Genomic DNA, 20,164 nt, shown 5'->3' on the forward strand with positions numbered 1-20,164 from the left:
CCTTTGACCTTGATCTTTTTACCTATATTGTACATTTTGCTACTAAATGCTACTTCCAGCGGGGACATATATTACGCACCGCGTAAATGCTACTTTTCCTTGTTCGAATTGTTTTTGTATGATTTTAACTCATGGGTTAGGGAGAGTCGTATTAACTGATAACATGTCAGTAACAAGTCGCGGATATCGTATTTTTCATTACAAAGAAATCCCATATAGACTTGAACCGATCCGCCACAATTAATTTCCAGATGACGATACAATGGAAGGATGGCCATGTAAGCCACTACCCAGCTGCCTGGCTTCGCTGCAATGTTTTCTCCGAGTCGGACCCCGACCCCGTTGCCGACATGCCACCTCAGTTGTGGGATGCGGCCACATGCCGGGACCAAATTCGAATCTTTGACTTCAACGACCTCCTGAGCGACGACCGTGCCCTCTTCGCACTCCTGCGCGAAGTGAAAGGACTTGGAATCGCCATCATCGAAAACGCACCTCAGCGCGTCGGGCAGCTGCGTCGTTTGGCGGAGAGATGTGGCTACCTGACCCCTTGCAACTACGGGTAAGCCATATCCAGCAGGTCAATTCTGTAATAGTCTGGGTGCCAAAGGCTGAACGTTGGTTTACCGTCCACCCGATGTTTGTTTTGTTTTGTTTTTCTTTTGATGGATTTGCCCTATTTCGAGGGTGATGAATCCGAACCTGGATGATGCAATTCTTGCATCTTTAAGGGTTTTGAGATATTCGAACTGGCCGCCAAAATCTGAAATTCTTATATCTCCTCATAAATGGTGAAAAATTGACATAAAAAGGAAGTTTTACCGAAACAAAAGTGTATGAATATGGATGATGCTACTTTCTAAGATGTTCAGGATGGCCGCCAAAAAATCTAAATTCCCATTCCTTTTCCACGGTGAAAAATTTGAAAGATTTGAAAAAATTGTTGGACTTTACCTATTTTTGGGGTGCTGAACCCAAATCTGGAGAAAACAACTCTTTCATCCCTTAGGTTTTTGAGATATCCAAAATGACCGTAAAAAAAAATGAAATGGGTATTTCCTAATGTAAAGTGAATGAATTGGAAAAAAAAATGATAGTTTTACCCTATTTCGAGGGTGCTAAATCGGAATCTAGTTGATGCAAGCCTAGCATCAATGAGGTTTTTGAGATATTCAAGATGGCGGCCAAAAGGAATATATATCGAAAATTTTGAATATCTCAGAATATCTCAAGTCACATGCAATTATGTAATGTGATTATGTAAATTTGAAGTCTCCCATTTACCTGCACACAGTTATTCTCCATTCCATTCCATTGCCCATGTTGGAATGAAACTCTAAATAAATGGAAAACTTGTATGTTTCACATCATATTATTTTGTTTTGATTGAAAGTGTATGAAAGGGTTATAGCAGACAAAAAGCATAACCAAAAATATGAAAAACGATTGGGCTTTCTAATATTTTCATGCAATATCAGTACAGGAATGCTGCACGCTTGAAACATCATCCCTCCATATCATATTGTGCATTTTTATTATGGTTGCCGCCAGTGCCACTGCTCAGTGAAACTAGATATTTCTTATTGAAGTCTTGAAAATCTTTAAAAAAGGGAATTTAACTTCGTTTTATTTCTCCATTTGTTCAGATGAAACCATCATGATAAATTAGAACAACATTCTCAACATATAAATAAAGGTATTTAAAGGAATTTATATGCATGCCATAACATTTTTCTATCATATTTACAACCATTCACACATTTACATCACATCCAATGAACAGTTTGCTTGACTCACCTTGTTGTACACACTGAAGAAGCAAAACACACACACACACACACACAAACACACACAAACACACACAAATACAGTAAATAACCTAAATCTCAAATACAAATGATAAAACCAAGGAGAATAGCATAACGGAGATATAACTAGACATAGAGACGAATAAGAGGGAACATGAAAGGTAATACACCTGAATAAAGAGAAGAGAAGGGGTATTAACATTTTGGAGCTGTATCATAATCATGGTGTATAAAGATGATAACTATTAAATAGCTGGGACGAGGAAACAGCTGGTATTTCACATTCTCACTGCACTGCAACTGGTTGTTGAATGTCTTTTTTTTTTCTGGATTTGCAGGTGCATGTGTTCCCTTCTTAATACACGCAATGTACACATTTCTAATACTGTCTAAATGGTATCAATGTTATTATATATTAAGTCATATTGTATTGCTAGAACGACAATGGTTCATCCGCCTATATACAGCATGTGGCTTTTCCGACCCCTAACCTGCACTAGAGAAGAATTTGCTATATAACTGTGTATTTGTACTTTTTTTTTCTCTCTCTCTTATGTTCCGGTCATTGTTGTACCCGTGCTCCCCTTCTCAATCTTAAACTCGTTTTTAACCGGGACCTACGCTCAACAAGCTCGCTTTTAAGTAGGTTCCTTCATATTTCTTTAGCATTCATTCACAGATTCCAAACTTAACAGATCGACCACTATCATGTTTTACATATTTGCAATATTCTATGAATGCCATGTATTTCATTTAATTTTGCTACATTTGATGTAATTTTTCATCGAGAAATATGAAAATAAATTGAAATTGAAATTGAAATTGAAAATTATATGATACCTTATAGATATTACAATAACACCTGTACATGCAATTGACAGCCTCTTTGCATTTAATGTTAATAGCGGTTTGAAATTATTGTCCCGAGAGAGAACCAAAGGTCAATTCTTGACCAGTCTAAAGATGTCATAAAAGAAAGAGTGAAGCTTTACAAGCAGAACAGTGGAATTTTACTTAAAAAAACAAACAAACCCGGATGAACATGTAAAGTTAATGATACTGCAGAGTTGCGCTAATTTTCACAGCACAGATCTTGAACGGTCAATATTGATATGTAAATGAGTTCATGAGATGAGATGTTTTCGCCGCAGCTTTCTATCATACTTTGTTTACTCATTATTGGAGCTTTCCAGGGTGTTTTGATGTCGTTGCTGTTAATTTTGTTTAGTTCAAACGCAATCTACACTATTTCTCAGACCATCTGACTGGTCATTATTTTGAGGTTGTTCCATAGGAATCTGTTTTACACTTTGATCGCAGAATATCTAATTTTCCATATTCTTTATCATTCGTGTAGGCCCATAAAACAGGATCAATAAAAATTATACCGCGATGACATCAGCTCACATATTTGCATACATTATTCATATGTCAACAGTTCGAAAATTACCTCGCAAAAAAGTAAGCTTATTTTGAATATTCCATAACTTCCTTTCCTTTAATCGGATTCTGTTCATATTTTCATTGTTGTCCTTGTTAATAACTGTGTATTTATTGTGAAATTAAGTTATCTCTGCATGGTCCAGAATTTTCCTTTGATTGGCTTTGGTATGAAACATAATCGATATGTTATGACTCTATGAGGAAATTTTCCTTTTTATGATACATCACCATAAACGATCACTGGTTGAGGCCTCCAAGCCTCTTCTGTAATTCGCAGAAGGTACCCCACTATATTATACAGCCTGACAAGATAGTATACGCACAATACAAAAGAAGAAAAAACTGTCTTTCGCAACCAGAAAGTTCTTCCTGTACGTTATGTATAGAAACTATATAAGCAACTGATGAATTCATTGAATCGAATCAGACGGGGGTTTTCACAAAAGATCCGAAGAAGGTATAATATACGAAACAGCTGCAAGATTACATTCATCCTCCTCAAAATTCAGCCCTGTGTATTTCATTGCGTAACTAAACTTCCTGATGACTTGGAGCATCTGCTTTTCATCGCGCATTTCACACACTTGAACAGACTGTCCTTTTTTTCCCGTATTTACGTTTTAAGCTTGCCTGTGGTACGCGATTATTCCTTTTTGGTTTCTACTTTTCTAGTTTCTGAATCGGAACGCATGAAATCATGTAGACCTATTGTCAACCCCACCCACTCCCGATGTTTATTGTAGATATCAATTAATAAGAAAATAGAACTCGTCACTAGGTTAACACAGGGAGAAAAGTACCATGCGTCCGAATATATTATTCCATTTGCACTTGAAAGGCCCTGTGGCATAGTGGATAAGACTCCCGACTCCCAATCGAAGGACCCGAGTTCGAATCCCGCCCAGTGCTTACGTCCTTGGACAAGATGTTTTTACCCACGATGTCCCTCTCGACCCAGGTGCATAAATGGTTACCTTGCAACGCTAGGGTAATGATAATGGCAGGGCCCTCTGGTAGAGCAGTGACAACACTGAAGTGGCTACCCTGGGTAAATAAGACTTTATTATGATGATAATGATGATGATGATGATGATGATGATTATTATTATTATTATTATTATCATCATCATCATTATTATTGTTATTGTTATTTCCTTTCTCAATGTACAATTATAGGGAGACGTTTCAGGTGGAGGCAAAGGTGGATCCGAGTAACCCGGCCTACACATCTGGCTCCCTGAGCACTCATACCGACCTGACATATTACAACGATCCACCCGATGTGAGTGCCAGCATGGGCCTACTGTATACACGTGGACGTTCATCGCCCATTAGTTGATTCATGCACCTGTTTCTGTCAAAAACGTTTCAATAACATTATACAAAATAGAGATTTCCTGCTTTGATCTCATCGTCACTGCCTGCAAACCATCCTGGATAAAAACAAGACGGAAACAGAGGGCACTTTGTGAGATCAAAAAAAAAAAAAAATACGTGCGTAGAAGATAACAACCCTTTTATTTGAATAAAGAAAAGTGCGTGAACAGTTGTAATGTATTTTTGGAAACCATTGCTCAAGCAATTTCTTTTTCGAAATGCGCGTAATTTACAAGAAAAACATGGTAACAGGTCGATACTGATATTTAATCTATTTTTCCCAATTTTGCACATTGTTTCAGAGTGCACATGAACGGTAGGTACTGTACCTATATGGTATACGACATGTATGTCTTATAACACCAAGCAACGTTATATGCGTGTCAAGGAGTGTCCATTTCAGTAATTATGCCCACTTGTGTCCACTTCAGTAATATCCAAATTTGTAACACAAAATTTGTCATCCATTTTGGAAGTTTGCTGCTCCCCATTATTAGTGTTTATTTAAAGGGATGGTATAGTATTGGTGGAGATGAAGATTGGGCTTTTAACTTTTTGTGAGACCAAGAAACCACTTATGAATTGATACAGAGCATACCAATTTAACAGGAATACAAACCTTATTAGATGAAGATGAACAAAAGGTGGGTCCACCTTTTATTAGAGTTGCTCTGGTTTTCGATATCTCAGCCATTTCAAAACAATTTTCATCAAATAAATGTTGAATCCCTCTTTGAATAACATGCTCTTTCATATTTCAGGAGAGGTTTCTCATTATCTCTCACACACACACACAAAAGAAAAATGGGAGAAACCTGAAGTTAGGTCTCAACCAAAACTATACGATCCCTTTTAAGGCAGTTGAGTCTGAAAAGGTGCCTCAGCCAATAAGACCGAAATGAAGAAGACGATTCTCTTGTCAGTTACGACCCACCAGTGTCATTGTCCAAACATAATCAGGTGACGACGCTCATTGGATTAAAGAAGGACATTCGTTCATAGTCCATGTAGACATGTGTGTAGCAGCAGGTTCATGGTGTCCACAAGAAGGAATTATTAGCGTAATAAGGCAATTAAACTCCAAGGTTTCTTTTCTTTACTCATAAAAATAAATCAAAATGAGAGAAAAGAACCCGGGCATACGAGATACCAATCGCAGCATTATTCGGTTTTGTTTTTGGGGTGACACAACGTTTGCTCTTATTTTCTCCTAGGACTGAGGGTTAGGGTTTATGTTGTGATAGGGATTTTGGTTTAGTTTGATGTAGGAATTACGATTAGGGTTATATAGGCTTTAGTCTTTTGTCAAGGCCCTCTCGCTGTAATGGGCGAGCGAAGCGAGCCCAGCCGAGCGCGCTAGCGCGAGGGCCTGTTGAGATCTGCTTCACACATTATTATTCATGACACGTGAACCCTTCTGAATACTCATTTTAACGGGTTCCGGTCAACCAATGGAATGGCGCGCTCCTCGAATCCTCAGTCTTGGTGCTGTCATGCCTGTTCGCATGCATCACTGACCACCCGCAGAGGTCTGCCACAGAACTCTACACTCTGTGTGTGTAGAGTTCTGTGAGGTTTGCGGCGTGCATTCGCTCCATTCAAATTGGGTTCGAGCAGACAGACACGCTGATTGGTCGACTTTTGCTCCCGAAATCGGGGAGCAAAAGTCGGTAATTCAAGGGGCTAACAAAAGGATGCGAAGCAGATCTCAAAAGGCCCTCGCGCAACCCCACTTAGCTGGGCTCTCTCCACCACACAGCGAGAGGGCCTTGACAAAAGGCTATACAGGCTTATGCTTGTAGATAGAATTAATATTTGGCTTAGCATGCAGATATTTCATCGGAGCAACTTGTTGTCATGGAACCGTTTTTGGATGCCCATATTGGTAGATACTCTGACATTGTAATTAGCATCACTCTCTTATTTGTATCCTGCCGTTTTTGAGACAGGTTAAAATTGACATGCGATCATATTCTTAATCACCGTTTCTGAATCCATATTGTAGGCAAATTGATAGTCTATGCACTAAGAGCCTCCACTTGCAATTATGGAATCCATAATCTTTAAAGCGGATCAAAACAGAACACGATATATTTATTTTCTTTATATTGTTACGACCAAAATCACACGTAGAATGATAGCACAAATTTATCAACGCATTAATTTTCAAGCGGTTTAATTAACAGTAGGCATAATATTGCTGGTATACAGACATAATAATGATTTTCATTGCAGTACAATATAATACAGTGATCACTTACATATGTCATGGATGAATAATAGTCACAAGTTCCATGTAACTACCTGAAAATGTCCAGAGATGATGTTCGATGCACAGATGAATGATCGTCGATGCACCGATGAATAATCCCTCTGACGTAAATCGATGGGCACAGGTTCCGCTAATCCAAAGTATAAATCCACAGCGATACTTGTAGAATCCAGACGTTGTGACGACCGCGTCCAGTGATTATGTGAATGATAATCCAGTAAATAATATCCAGCTATACGAATCCAGTCCGTCACCGCTCCGATGTAGCAATGTCCGTAGACATGAGAATGGAATCGGTCACCAATACAGGCAAATCGGTCCTCCGCAAGCAATGTCTCCCAGGTCGTATCTCCACAAAATATAGAAAGTCGACAGGGAACACAGGACTGACTATAACAAGTTGCTTTTGGGCACTCTCCCTACTTCATTTTGTGTGTGTGTGTGTGTGTGTGTGTGTGTGGCTTATTTGGTCCCTTCACTCTTTCCTGAAGGTTCTGTAATTCTCTCCGACGTGGCGCTACATACTTGTGATTTAAAGAGCCTTCCAGATACCCTGAACACTGTCTATACTATGTGCATAACAACCATGCTAGTATCATACTTTGGTGTTACAAAAACATTTCCCACTTTTGATCTTGAATAGTTCGAAAAAATATATATCACAATATAATACTGCCATTGATATGAGTTTGATATAAGGTTTATGATATTTGGTGAAAATTGTTTTTGAACTGGCTGAGATATCTAGAATCAAAGTAAAACAAAGCGATCTCAATAGAAGATGGGTTGATGCACCTGTTATTAGAATCGCTGTTATATCTCAGCCATTTCATAACCAGTTTTTATCCAATTAATTTTGAATTCCTCTTCGAATTATATGCTCTGATTCACTATCTAATTATGTGCATAACAACCATGCTAGTATGGTTGACGTTTCTCATTATCTAAGATTTTTCTCATCTGAAAAAAAAAAATGATCATTGAAGAACGTTGGAAACTTGAAGCCCCATCTCACCCCAAAATTGTACCATCCCTGTTTAAGACATGAGCAACGTCTTGTCTCCGCAGATCCAGATGTTGCATTGTATTGCTCAGGCGGACGGTGAAGGAGGTGAGAACACGCTCGTCGACGGGTTCAAGATCGCCAACGACATCCGGCAGCGCGCTCCAAAACTGTTCGACATCCTCACGACAGAAGTGCTCGAGTACCACGATGTTGGGCACGACGCTGTGGGCGACTATTACCAACATTCACGAGTTCGAACTATAAGGTTATTATACAAATGATGCACAGGATTCGCCTCGTGCATGTTTCACAATTGTAAATACCCTCGAGTGCGCTACATCTCCTCTAACGCCACGAAATAATCCTGGGCATCATTTGTTTTATAAAATGGGTCGAAAACTAACAGCATTTTTCACGTACCTTTGTGGGTCAATACCAGTCAGCTACATGTAGCACTCGCACAAGAATCAAGATGTCCGAAGATGTTCGTCCCAAACATTTACGCACGTCGCACTCGGAAATCCCGCACATATATTGTACTGTACGTATAAGAGTATACGTACGCCACACATGCACAAGAAAGGCCGGCCGGCAGCCCGATCGAACTAGAAGTTGTTTACAGGATTGACAGCGCGTATAGTAGCGCGCGACGCACTTGTAACAACTGATTGAGTGCGCACTGCTAGTGTAAACATTGTGACGTCAGGCCGTGCATGTTAGTGAGAAATTAATGCACGCACACGTGACTCATTTCAGCGCTTCCAATTGGCTACATTCTTCAACCCATTTTATAAAAGGTTATAACTATAAGGTTATATAAACTATAAGTTGTTGTTGTTGTTGTTGTTGTTGTTGACTTTTAACCCTATTTTAGCTGGGCTATTTGAGACCAAGTTTTTACTGGGGGGGGGGGGGTCAATTTGACCCCCCCCCCCTTTCAGATCTCGGCCGCCGATCGCGCGATCGCCGCAAAATTGTGCCTGAACATAGAGCCGGATGTCAACTACAAGATTACATGGTCATACAATAGAAAAATGTTGATTTTATATTCTTTCATAAATAAATTATGCAAATTTACGCGTGAAATCATATTTTCACCTATATAACTCCATCAAAAAGAATGAAGGATTGCTAAATTTTTGTTTCAGAGTTCCTCAAGACACATCAAGCAATTTTCTTGTAAAATTGTAAAAAAATAGCGCAATCAAAATCAGTTTCTTTTGTTTTTTATTGTTTTGTTAATTTCTTACGTATTTCATTGTTTTTTTCGACCTTTTGTTTTCTATTGTTTTTTGCCAAAATTTGTTGCAGGCACTTTTTCAAGCTTATTTACATTAGAACTGATTAATTTCTATGTTCAAAAGTTTAAATAATCTAATTTTTATCCATTAAACAAAAAATCACAATTTGCATTGGATTTGCACACGAAATCATGAATTTGAGCTGTTTTCGGGTTGACATGCATATGCAAAGCATTGCGTAACTTCAGAACGGTGTACCCGGACGTCGCAAATTTGGTCTCAAAATAACTCAATGAAAAAAGTCATGAAACGACGCGGCAAAATCTTTGCGCGTTGCGGAATCGTGGCGCGAAATGTCGAGGGGGGGTTTCAATTTGACCCCTCCCCCCAGTTAGAATAGGGTTAAAGGACTATTTCGTGTATAATAACATTCCTCTAAGCGCCGCATGCTTATGTGCCTGTGGGTTACAAAGTCATAATCATGCAATATTATTGTTATTCATTCCTGTAGGAAAAGATCATTGTATGTTTTGAGGTCCTGAGTATTGGCAATGAATCTTAAAGGAGACACGAGTGATCAAGTGATTAAGAACAAGCAAGTAGATTTCAGTTATAATAATTATTGGTTGTTTTCGTTTATACACAGATTAATTATGACCTTTGGCACACTAGAAGGACTTGACAAAAAATTAATGATTTTTTACCACTATCTCTATGCGTTTGTGTTGGAAAGAAGGCATTATCAATAGTCACAATGTAATGTTGTCAATTGATATCAATGACACTTGCAATTACATGTAGTTGTCAACGTTGAAAAAGATGATAGAAAAAAAATAGATGATCCTATACCTTCCGATAATCTGTAATGACCTCTTTTTTTCACGGTTTGGGCAAAGACTTAATGGCAAGGGCGATGTCGACAAGATCATATTCAGTGACCACGGGCGGAGTGCACTGTTCCGCATGGGCGTGGACAACGTCGTCGCAACCTACGAGGCTCTGGCTTGCTTTGCGGATCTTTTGTATGACCCCGTCAATGTCTTCCGGTACAGGATGAGAGATGGTGAGTATGTGCGCGCGCGCGCATATTTCATCTACACACACACACACACACACACACACACACACACACACACATTTGTCTCCTGAGTAGGTTGCATGACATTTGCTCCAGCGACAATAAAATTGCTCCCATGAAATTTCTGCACACTAAGTCAAACATACAAAGTCTACCCTCAAACAAAACCCTAACCCTAGTCCTCATCCTCATATCAAACTAAACCCAATACCCTATCACAACCTTAACAATATTCGTAAGTCCTTGGAGAAAATGAGACCTGAGCAATTGTCGCAGGAGCAAATTTTCTGTCCTGTCACCCCTGGGGACTGTTTCACTTAGCTCTAAAATCAATCCTGAATGCAATGCGATTGATCTTACGGATAGTTTCGGGATGAATCACAGGGGCGGATCCAGGAATTTCGTAAGGGGGGGGGGGGGGCACCTTTACAAAATTAAATGGGCGCACGCACCCCCTCCATTTTTCTTTTAATTTCTTTTTTTGAAACAAAAAAGGGGTGCGCCCCCCCCCCCCCCCCCCCATCCGTCTTTAGATATTCGTAACTGTTTCACGAAGCCAGTTGGGAACAGTATCTTGCGCCCACCTTGCCTCGTTCTGGAATACATCTTCAATGTAATTACAGTGTACATTGTAGTGATTAATTAATGCAATAAAGGTGATACATTGTAGTAAACTGGACATTTACTGAATAAGTACCTACGTTGACAATACCTGTAGCCCCTGTTATGAGTGATGGATGGATGAATAACAGCAGGAGACAATATGTATGAATTGAAACGCTTTAGTGCTGATAGTTTCTCTATGTCCTACCTTGCCTTCCTCCCTCCTAATATATCTCCTTCTATTTCATTAAGTATGTATATGTTATATGTATCTATAATTTTGTATCTGTTATATATCTGTACATAATCATTTATCTGCCTTCTAAATGCCCCTCTCTCCCTCTCGTTCTCTCTGTACTGCACTCTCTCTTGATCCCCTACAGGTGACATTCTCATAATGGACAACCATCGTGTGTTGCATGGTCGGGAGGCGTTCACCATGAAATCCGGCTCTTCTCGCCACTTGGAGGGAGGTTATTTGGACTGGGATGCCGTCTTGTCAAAGATCAGAGTCCTAGGACAGAACGTCGAGTAAAACGCATGGTATGGCACCTTTTTCTTTGAGATGAGGAAAAGTGTGCTGTACCTATAACGGACTTGTATCTTAAAGGTGGCCCCGATACAACAGACTTCGCTCTGGCCGGGGATGGACTCATTTTAACGAACTTCTGGGCACCGTTTCACGAAAGTTGTCAGCCCTGACAAGTTGTCAGTCTCTGACAACTTCAGTTGAATCCTAGGTTTTGATTGGCTGAGAAGCTCTGGTGTCTGACTGTTACCATAGTGATTGTCAGAAACTTACGACTTGTCCGACAGGGCTGCAACTTTCATGAAACGGCGCCCAGAACTGTGTGCGCGCACACGTGTGTGTGTGTGTGTGTGTGTGTGTGTTTGTGTGTGTGAGAGAGAGACGGAGAGAGATGGAGAGAGAGGGGGGATGTGTGCCCCCGTTACAGGATTACAGTATAGATAATAGTAATAATAATAATAACTATTTCTTATTGAGCGCTTTTACAGGACTTGATAAAAGCGCTGTACATACATCAACAAACAACATTCACAAAGCATAGGAACATACTTAGTAGTTACGATTGAAATAGTTCATGGAATATGGGTTATATACCCCGCAAAATGGTGAATGATATTCCCATCTTTACGTAATTGCACGTAAATAAACTAATGTATGAAAGTTCTTATTCATCCAAGTAGCAGTCACTTAAGAAAGAAGAATAATATACCTGCATCTGGATTCACGTTTTACGTCCGATTCTGGACGCTTTTTACATCAACTCGTATGGTTTGATGGCGGGAAGACGTGCGTCTGCGCCTATGGGTAACGTTCTCGGATCTAGTAAACAGTGAGTCCAGATGCAGTGCTTTAATTCTTGTTTCTTAATTAATTTAGTAGTAAATTACAAATACGCGTATCCATGGACTACATTATAAACGTTTGGACATGACATAAACGAAATTACACAAAATGAAATGAAATTACATGTAGATTAAATCAAAGTAAATGTTTGTTTTACCGATACCTATAATTGCGGCATTACTATGAACCAATGTTTTTGTTTGAACTCTTGGCACAATCCAAGTTGTTATTTTGATTGATTTTTGTGAGTTTGTGGGTATGTTGGGGAGGGTTTAACTTCCTTCCTCCTGTCGTGTCACATTTCCTAGATTGAAGAACAACGATGTGCTTTGGTAGGATACAATGCTGCCTAGGCCAGAATCACTGTGATATTGGCACCGTTTTCTGCTGATTCAGCATTATTTGGCAGCTTGGTTAAGCTGTCCTTGTGGTGTTTGTACATCACTGTCGCTATCATGTGGTCATCATTATATACATTTACTCACACGCTGCTTATCATTACGTACACATTATTTTATCGTCACATGGTCGTCGATGTGTACATCTGCACGCTCACCTTTGTTCCCGTACTGGATAGCATACGTGTTTTGACGAGGTGATATATTTACAGTTTATTAGGCTGCATGCTAGTTTATTTTTGTTCAGGGATGTAGTTTAAGGCCTGCCTGTACGAATTTGTTTTATGCTTTTTTTTCTTTCGATCGGACCTTAAGTGAAGTGATATAAAAAGTCAAGGGTTATATTAAAGGAGCGAAAATCATACAAAACAAGATCTTCCTTATTTTTACAATAGTCAAGAAACTTAATGCAGTTAAATCAATTAATGAATGGAAAAAGTATTCTTCTCATTAAAAAAGATAAATCTGTTGGATCTGGACATATTGTGCCTACCTTAAAGACAGCTAGGGAATGCACGACGTTTCCCTGATTAATCTCTCCCAGGAATGGCTACTGACTTATGCTGCCACACTTTCAAACAGCAATGACAGTCGGCTAAAGCAATGAATGATGCGCTCTGATAGGAATATCATAAGTGAGGGTGATGTTATTGCCCCTGACACTTAAGAAGATTTGTAGTCCAGCGTCAAGATATAATGAGCATCGTTTTCTGCCAAGTCAGCATTGTCACCATGGTTCATTTTCCTCGTAGTATGGTCGTTATAGCATTATCTTTATCACGTGGTTATGATATAGTTATATCATAACTCACTCCCTATCACAAAGTACACTGTCTTATCTTCACATGATCATGAATGTACTCTACTTTTGTTCATGTCGGATATACCTGTCACGACGTAATGCTATGTCTACAGTTTGTCAAGCTGCATGCGAGCTTACCTTTGTTCAGTGATGTGCTGTTCGAATTCGGTTGATGGTTTATTCGTTTGTATTTGCTTTCTTTTTCTTTTCTTTTTTTGGATCGGTCATAAGATAAAGTGATGATAAAAGTGCAGTGAGGAGCAAAATCATGCAAGACAAGATTTCCCAAGGTCAAGAAATTTTATGCAGTAAAAAATGAAAATGGAAAATTCTCATCAAAAATCTGTTGGATTGGGGCATTTTGTCTATGTTAAAGATAGCATGAGAATACACGACGTTTTTAGTCGGTTTGTCTATTTGTTTGCTGGCCTCGTTTTAAATTGCGAAAGAAAGAAAAAAATCAAATACCTGTGTCATGTGATTCTGTCTATTGTTCTTATGCAATATTAATGCATACTGTTCTGTCCTGGACAAAATGCGATGTAAATTTATTAATACAATAAAAAAGTAAATCCACACTATAACGACGAACTCACATTGAATAATGGAAAGTGGTATTTTGATCGTTCTGAATAGTTTTGGCAGTTATTTACTGTGAGCATACTACACCCTTGCCTATAAATCCGTTGCTATTAAGTCGAACTCATGTACCTTGCGTGAAATATCCGATAATTTTCCTGACTTTGCAGCAGACCTTAGGAGAGCCCAACGAATCTTTTCTACCAGTATGCAATCCAGCTCATGTCACTTGTCTGTCGACGTGAGTCAACTTAAGTCAAAGTTGTCTATTAGATAGAGAAATTGAAAAGTGTGTAGATCTAGTCCAAGATCTAGACTCTTGACCTTTCTTTGTTTGCTCTGTTACTGACACCAATTGTCATCCAGTGATGAAATACATGTACTACTGTCATAGGGGCCTACCAGTATAGTACCTACAATAGGAAAGCCCAGTTCACTTACCAAGGTCAGGAAAACACCGCCTTTTTATTGTTTGCAGACTGATGATACACGTGTTGCCAATCTTCGAAATGTATAATTGCATGCAACAAGTAAAATGTATACAACATACAAATATATGCATGCAATTAACCACACTATGGCCTATGCACCCACTGCATGTACAATTTTTTATCACAGGTATACAGTTTCTTGTACTGTTGTACATGAGCTTGCTCCACATGCATGGTAACACAGTTGAACTGTAGGATGTTGGATACAGTTGTGATTATTTCTGCCACTTGAGGTTTTATGTTACTTATATATAGTATTGTCTGCATTATTGTTTGTATGCAAAACAACTTGAAAGGTTGAGAACACATTTGGATGAAACTTGTATGAAAAGATGATAATAACACAATTACATTTTAAAAACAGATGATAAATATAAATTTTGGTAGTGATCCGGGAATCTTTATGAAATTTTGATGATTTATATCTTACGGCAGATGAGATCAATGGAATTGGGAGTTCAAGCTGCATGAATTTGAGGTTTGCATACATGCGCACTAAAGGTAAAGGCATGTGCTCAGGCATGTGCTCAGCTGGAAGTTGATGGCATTTAAAAGCAAAAGGCTTTATATGGGAAATTTGGCAGTTTTTAGCATGTGTAGATGGGTGGAAATGAGCTGCTTGGCAAAGGTCTGCACTGTCTGAGTATGTTTCTAGTGTAGATATCGATAACTCCATTCTTTTGGGGGAGGGAGTGGGATGGGGCATGTGGATATATGTACACACACAATGCTTCTGTTGTCATAACTTCATCTTAATTCAAGAAGTTCCATTCATTACTTTTTATGACACGCTCATTCATACCTCTCCAAACCGTATAGGCCCTTCACACTAAAAAATGGGGGGGGGGGGGGGTAGCAAAGGTGTAGGGGATATGTTTGATTACTCTTTGTGAGATATTTTGTCAGCTTTTATCTTTATTTTTTGCACACCTATAGTGGGGCCTACTTTCCCCCAGCAAAATTTGATCCATGGGTGCTGTTGGCTAAATTAAACCCACGAAGGGGCGTAATGGGCGGTGGTGGGGGGGGGGGGGATCTGGCAACCCCTTTCCCAACCAGATATCGTGTCAGTTTTTATATTTTCATTATGTACACCCATAGTACTTTCATTGGACCAAGTTTGGTGCATGGGCTGCGTGGGGTAAATTACACCCGCCAGGGGGGGCCCAGGGGGGGACGGTCTGGCAACTCCTTTCCCGACCAGATATTTTGTCAGTTTTTATATTTTTATTATGTACACCCCTAGGCCATTCTTTTAGACCAGGTTTGGTCCATGGGCTCCATGGGGTAAATTACACCCGCCGGGGGCCATTTTGGGGGGGTCCCTGGGGGACGACCCCGCCCTCAGGTATCAGGCTGACGCCCAGTTTTGTAATGAGGGGGGTGGCCCCAGTAACTTTGAGGGGTCAAACCTTTTGGGCTTGATGGGGTAAATTGACCAGCAGCCAGCTCCTGGTCTATCAGTGGGTTGCTCTTCCTCCGCTAAGAAAGACCACAACCCAGGCAAGCGTTGTGCCGATTTCACTTCGGTTTGAGACCGGTTGGCCATCGGCATTGCAGGCCCTGAAAATGTCATGAATTTTGAAGAATTCCAGTGAATCGAGTGAAGAGGTTCAAGTACAGTTGTATAAGCCTTATGGCATCATAACTTTGCTGAATTTTGTCATAATTTGATAAAATAAAACGTCATAATTTACCATGTATTATGTGGTTACTACGAAGAGTTGGTATACTACAAAAAAATCAAATGAAATGTAAAAAGAATTGAGAATAAAGAATAATTGAACGACTTGCGATCGTTTTAGTGTCTACTTTTGTTGTTATTGTTGTTATCGAGAAGGTATCTGTCCTTGGTTGTTATCAATAAGATAACACACTTACACACAAATAGTTCATCCACCCATTAACACAATTATGTAGCCTTTAGAAATTCAATTGAAGGATATTGACTGAGATACACTTCTCAAAGATCTCGTGGAACAAGACTGGAATGAAATTGAAACTTGCCGGGGTTGGATGACGCTGTTTAGAAATGTGGGAGAAAGGTACTAGTTATCAACAAGCACATGCCTATAAAGACAAAGCGCATGCGTAAGAAATACTCTCCTCACTTAAATGAATCATTTGTTTTGAATTGATGAGCGAAAGAGACAAAGTTAAGAAGAAAGCAATCATACAAAATAATGAACAGTTGTGGAAGTGTGTGAACAGTGTTACAGTAGGACCTCTCGTATCCGGCCTCCCTTTATCAGGATCTCTCTATTATCTGGATGCGGTCTCGGCGTGATCTTATTTTCCAGTCTAATAGTTAAGGGGGAAAGAGGGATTTCAAACTCAAGTCAAATACCTATACAAACTCACATGAATTATGAGTATTCTGAACACAATAAACATACATTTTATATTCAATTTTCATCTCAAAACCATGCATTCAGACATTCACTACCCCCAAATCACCGCAAGAGCATCGACAGAAGGTCATGGTATACAGGAGACAGTTCTTCGGCAGCTGCGTTGAGTCTCCCCATGTCCTGCCAAGTCCCTTTTCCGGATTTGCGCCGGTCCCGACATGTCCGGATAGGAGAAGTCGGTCTGAATGTCAATAAATATTATCTGAATGTTCTGAAAGTAATCAGTCCTGGAAAGTTCTTTTTCTTTTTCTGCCGAAATAATGGCGCATATCGTCTCATTGTTACTCTTGTGATGATGCATGTATTGTAAAGGCCTCTGAATTTAATGAACAGTTTGCAAATGTCACCATTAATCTGATAGATGAACATCAGTTTGGGAAAATTGAAGTAGGTATTATGAGTAGAGAAATAATGTCTTATGATGATATGGACACATGTATCTATAGTTGTATTAGTCCAGTCAATCTAGCGATTTTTAGGGGGTAACCCACCACTAATTGCAACAGTAGGAATTTTACTGCAGAGCAAGTCGTTGAGGCCTCCTGAACACCATACTAAAAGTCCCAAAAAATCCAGCGGGGCAAAATAGTAAAATTTGCATAATATGCAAATTAGCACCTGAAATGAGAGGAAATTGACAGATCTCAGCTTCCCGTTATCCAATTTTAAAGATTTAAATGTATAAACTTATATTTTGTAGGTCAATGAACACGATAGATGCCTTTTCGAATTGGTCGTACAAAAATAATTTACATAAAATGCAAATTAGCGGTAACTGTAAGAGTAAATTCATAACAACAGTACTCACGTTGGCATAATGCACGTTTTGCATATGGGGACGCGGGGTTGAGGGGGTAACTTTGGGCGCCTCCCAAGGGGCCGCTTTAAATGTGCATCACTTTTAACTATATAAGTATTGTAAAGCAATGTCTCCTGTATTGATTACATTGCATTTCTTAAAAACAAAAATACCCTTGCTGTAAGGCACGATCGAATTTTGACAGTATGTACTTTTGGAACATATATATTCGCGTTATATGATATTATGTTTTCCATATTGCCAAGAGGATAAAGGGCATTTCGGGGGCACACGCCACAGGGTCGCCCTTCAATAAGCACCCTTTTTATTGTGTAGATCTTGTAAAGCAAATCTTCTTCTATCATATTCATGACTTTTCATTTATATAAGAGTGTATTTGCTGTATTGCTGGACCTACATTTAAAACCATTCACGCTAGAACAACTGCATTTGCGTTGCTGATATCCGTATATTGTCATAAAGGGCGTGAGCGTAGGTGTAAATTTAGACACCTCCCCAGGGATTACCTTTGGATGTCCACCTTTTTGACAATGTAGTTATTGTAGAGCAATGTTTCCTCTACTAATTAGTTGCATTTTTTTGGGAAACAAAAGTGCCTTTGCTATACGGCACGATGGAATTTCGAGAACATGTACGTTTGGAACATATATATATATTCGCGTTATATGATATTATATGTTTTCTATATTGCCGTGAGGGTGGAGTATTTTTGGCACATCCCACAGGGTTGCCGTTTGATGCGCACCCTCTTAAGTGTATAGATCTTGTAAATTCAAGTTTCTTCTATCATTTTCATAACTTGTCATCGATGAAAATTGTATTTGATATATTGCCGGAACTACTTTTACAACCATTCATGCTAGAACAACGGTATTTGCGTTGCTAATATCTGTGTTTTGTAATAAGGCGGCGTGAGCGTAGATGTGAATTTGGACACTTCCCAAGGGATTACTTTTGAATGTTCACCCTTTTGACAATATAGTTATTGTAGAGCAATGTCTCCTCCATTAATTAGTTGCATTTCTTGGAAACAAAGGTGCCTTTGCTATTCAGCACGATGGAATTTTGAAAACATGTACGTTTGGAAAATATATATTCGCGTTTTATGATATTATATGTTTTCTAAGTTGCCGTGAGGGTTGAATATTTTTGGCACATCCCACAGGGTTACCATTTAATGTGCATCCTCTTCACTGTATAGATCTGGTAAGGTTCAGCCTCTTCTATCATTTCCATGACTTTTCATTGATAAATAGTGTATTCGCTGTATTGCCGGGACTACTTTTAAAACCATCCACGCTAGAACAACGGTGTTTGCGTTGCTAATATCTGTGTTTTGTCTTAAGGGTGCGTGAGCGTAGGTGTAATTTTGGACCATTCCCAAGGGATTGTCCTTTAATGTTCACCCTTTTGAGAATATGGATATCGTTAAGGGATGTCTCCTCTATTAACTGCAATGTATTTTTGAAAACAAAAGTGCCCATGCTGCATGGCATGATCGAAGTTTGAAACATGTACGTTTGGAACATATAGTATATTCGCGTTAATGATATTCGATGTTTTCTATATTGCCGTGAGGGTGGGGTACTTTGGGGCACATCCCACAGGATTGGAATTTAATGTGCATCCTCTCACTGAATAGATATTGTGAAGCAATGCTTCTTCTATCATTTCCACGACATTCATCGATATAAAAGTGTGTAGCTGTATTGCCGGAACTACTTCTAAAACCATGTACCAAAGAACGTCAGTATTTGCGTTCATAGTATCCGTGTGTTGTAATTACGGGGCTTGAGAGGAGGTGTAATTTTGAACACTTCCCAAGGGATTGCTTTGAAATGTTCACCCTTTTGACAATAAAGTTAAGGTAGAGCAATTTTTTCTTCTTTTAATTATATTGCATTTCTTGAAAACAATAGGGCACTTGCTGTACAACCGTTGGAAAATTGGAACATATTCGTGCTAAATGAGTATGCATGTTTCCTATATTGCCCTGGGGGTTGGATGATTTGAACACATCCCACTCGGTGGCCTTTGAGTGTGCACCCCTTTGACTATATGAATATTGTAAAGCAGTGTCTCTACCATTCAAAAATCATGAAAAGTAAAGTGTTTTTATTTACAACCCGGCAAAACGACTTTCTACGTGCATGTACAACTGAATTTGCTTTGGCATATAATGCATGTTTTGTTAACCTGTTTTGGGACTACGAAGGTCAAGGTATGGGTGATTTGGGCACTTCCCAAGGGCTTGCGTTTGAATGTCCAACTTTTTGACAATATAGATATTGTAAAGCAACGTCTCCTGTATTACCTGAATTGCATTTTACGAAAATAAAAGAGTATGTGCTAGACAGGCGGAAGAACTTTTCAGAGGCATGTACCCATGGAACATGTTTTTCATTGCCTTTAGGATTTCACCTTTTCATCTTATGGGCAATTCCGCAGTTAGGTGGACATGAC

At 39.2% G+C, this 20,164-nt stretch overlaps 1 protein-coding gene across 1 annotated transcript; it reads left to right on the plus strand.

Moving 5' to 3' along the window:
* Positions 1 to 251: 251 nt before the first annotated feature.
* Positions 252 to 11,363, plus strand: LOC139729898 (gamma-butyrobetaine dioxygenase-like). Its single transcript, XM_071640819.1, has 5 exons — positions 252 to 562; positions 4,428 to 4,533; positions 7,969 to 8,171; positions 10,044 to 10,210; positions 11,212 to 11,363. Exons 1-5 carry the CDS (start codon positions 252 to 254, stop codon positions 11,361 to 11,363), a joined length of 939 nt encoding a protein of 312 aa, XP_071496920.1.
* The last annotated feature ends 8,801 nt before the right edge of the window (positions 11,364 to 20,164 follow it).

Source organism: Diadema antillarum, unplaced genomic scaffold (assembly GCF_040938485.1).
Source record: "Diadema antillarum isolate AM-2024a unplaced genomic scaffold, OU_Dant_1.0 seq00000269_RagTag, whole genome shotgun sequence".
Classification (NCBI taxonomy): Eukaryota; Metazoa; Echinodermata; class Echinoidea; order Diadematoida; family Diadematidae; genus Diadema; species Diadema antillarum.